Source organism: Lactuca virosa, chromosome 9 (assembly GCF_052849685.1).
Source record: "Lactuca virosa cultivar CGN04683 chromosome 9, Lactuca_virosa_CGN04683_v6, whole genome shotgun sequence".
Lineage (NCBI taxonomy): Eukaryota > Viridiplantae > Streptophyta > Magnoliopsida > Asterales > Asteraceae > Lactuca > Lactuca virosa.
Window position 1 is genome coordinate 47,229,479 of NC_136434.1, and position 1,626 is coordinate 47,231,104.

Here is a 1,626-nt window from a genome sequence, read left to right on the forward strand (position 1 = left end):
CAACCTTTCTAACATTTGATCAATGAAAGGCAATGGGAAATGATCTTTTCGTGTGCTTGCATTGAGTTTGCGGTAATCAATACATACTCTCCACCCGTTTTGCACGCGGGTGGGGACCATCATACCTTTGTTGTTTTCAACTACCGTGATTCCCGTCTTCTTTGGAACGACTTGCACCGGGCTCACCCACTTGCTATCCGAGATTGGATAGATCATTCCCGCATCTAAGAGCTTCAAAATCTCTTTCTTGACCACTTCCATTATTGGCGGATTCAACCTTCTTTGCGCGTCTCGGCTCGGCTTGCATTCATCTTCCATCAAAATTTTGTGCATGCAAGTGGAGGGGCTCAATCCGCGATCGTCCAACCCATTGCTTCTTTATGTTCTTTTAACACTTTGAGGAGTTTCTCTTCTTCAACTTCGGTTAAGTGAGTTGAAATGATGATCGGAAGAGTCTCGTTGTTTCCCAAGTACGCATACTTCAAATGTTGAGGAAGGACCTTCAATTCTAATTTCGGTGGTTGAACAAGGGAGGGTGGCAATCTCGTGTGAGTTTGAGGCAATTCAATTTGCTTCACACTAAATTGAGTGGTTTTCTTGATCTCCAAATTGTTAACCAATCTTTCAACTTCGGGGTCTAGTGAGTAGAACTTCAACTTCTTGGCTAATTTCCCACAATCAAACCCTTTGCTCAAAACCATCTCCAACACGTGACCATTAGACAACTCGAACAACTCTTGGGTTAATGGTTCAATAACATCAACAAAACACAAAGATGAAACATCACTAGGATATCTCATAGCATCGTAGATGTTAAAACTTATTGTCTCCCCATCAAACTCCATCGTTAAGCTTCCCGCATATACATCAATCTTTGTTCTAGCCGTCTTCAAGAATGGTCTCCCAAGTAGAATTATACCCGACTTTGAGGACACTTGTTCATCTAGATCAATCACGTAGAAATCCGCCGGGAAGACTAATTGGTTTACTTGTACTAGGACATCTTCCAAAACGCCTGTAGGAAAGACACTTGACTTATCCGCAAGAGAGATTATGAAACCGGTTTCACTTAGAGGACCAACATTCAATGATTCATACACTGAATAGGGCATGACAGTAATAGAAGCACCAAGGTCAAGCATGGCACTACTAAAAGTGACATCTCCGATCTTGCAAGGAACCGTAAACATTCCCGGTTCTTTGCACTTAGGTGGAAGCTTCCTTTGTAAAACCACGGATGCATTTTCGTTCATAGAAATTTTCTCATTTCCCTTCAACTTTCTCTTGTTGGTACAAAATTCTTTCAAAAACTTTGCATACCTAGGAATTTATTTGATTGCATCAAGCAAGGGAATGTTTACTTCCACCTTTCGAAAGGTGTCCAAAATCTCTTTCTCCTCCATTTTGTTCTTTGAAGTTGCAAGCCGAGAGGGGAACGGCGGTTGAGTAGCTATTGGAGTCACTAGAGGGATAGTCTTCTTTGGAATTCCGGCTTGTGTGGCATTCTTGACAATGGGATCTTCAATGGGAGTGACCTCTATTTCTTCCTCTTCATCCCTTGGCTTCTTCTTTGTACTACTTTCCCCGGTTTGTTTGCCACTTCTCAAGGTCACCACATTGACATTT

At 42.1% G+C, this 1,626-nt stretch overlaps 1 protein-coding gene across 1 annotated transcript; it reads right to left on the minus strand.

The window, feature by feature from the left end:
* Positions 1-347: 347 nt before the first annotated feature.
* Positions 348-1,253, minus strand: LOC145139199 (uncharacterized). The gene has a single exon (XM_079073110.1). It carries the CDS (start codon positions 1,251-1,253, stop codon positions 348-350), a length of 906 nt encoding a protein of 301 aa, XP_078929236.1.
* Between the last annotated feature and the right edge of the window lie 373 nt (positions 1,254-1,626).

Coding starts and splice junctions, on each gene's coding strand:
- LOC145139199 (XM_079073110.1), bottom strand. CDS start 1,253: ATGAACGAAAATGCATCCGTGGTTTTACAAAGGAAGCTTCCACCTAAG.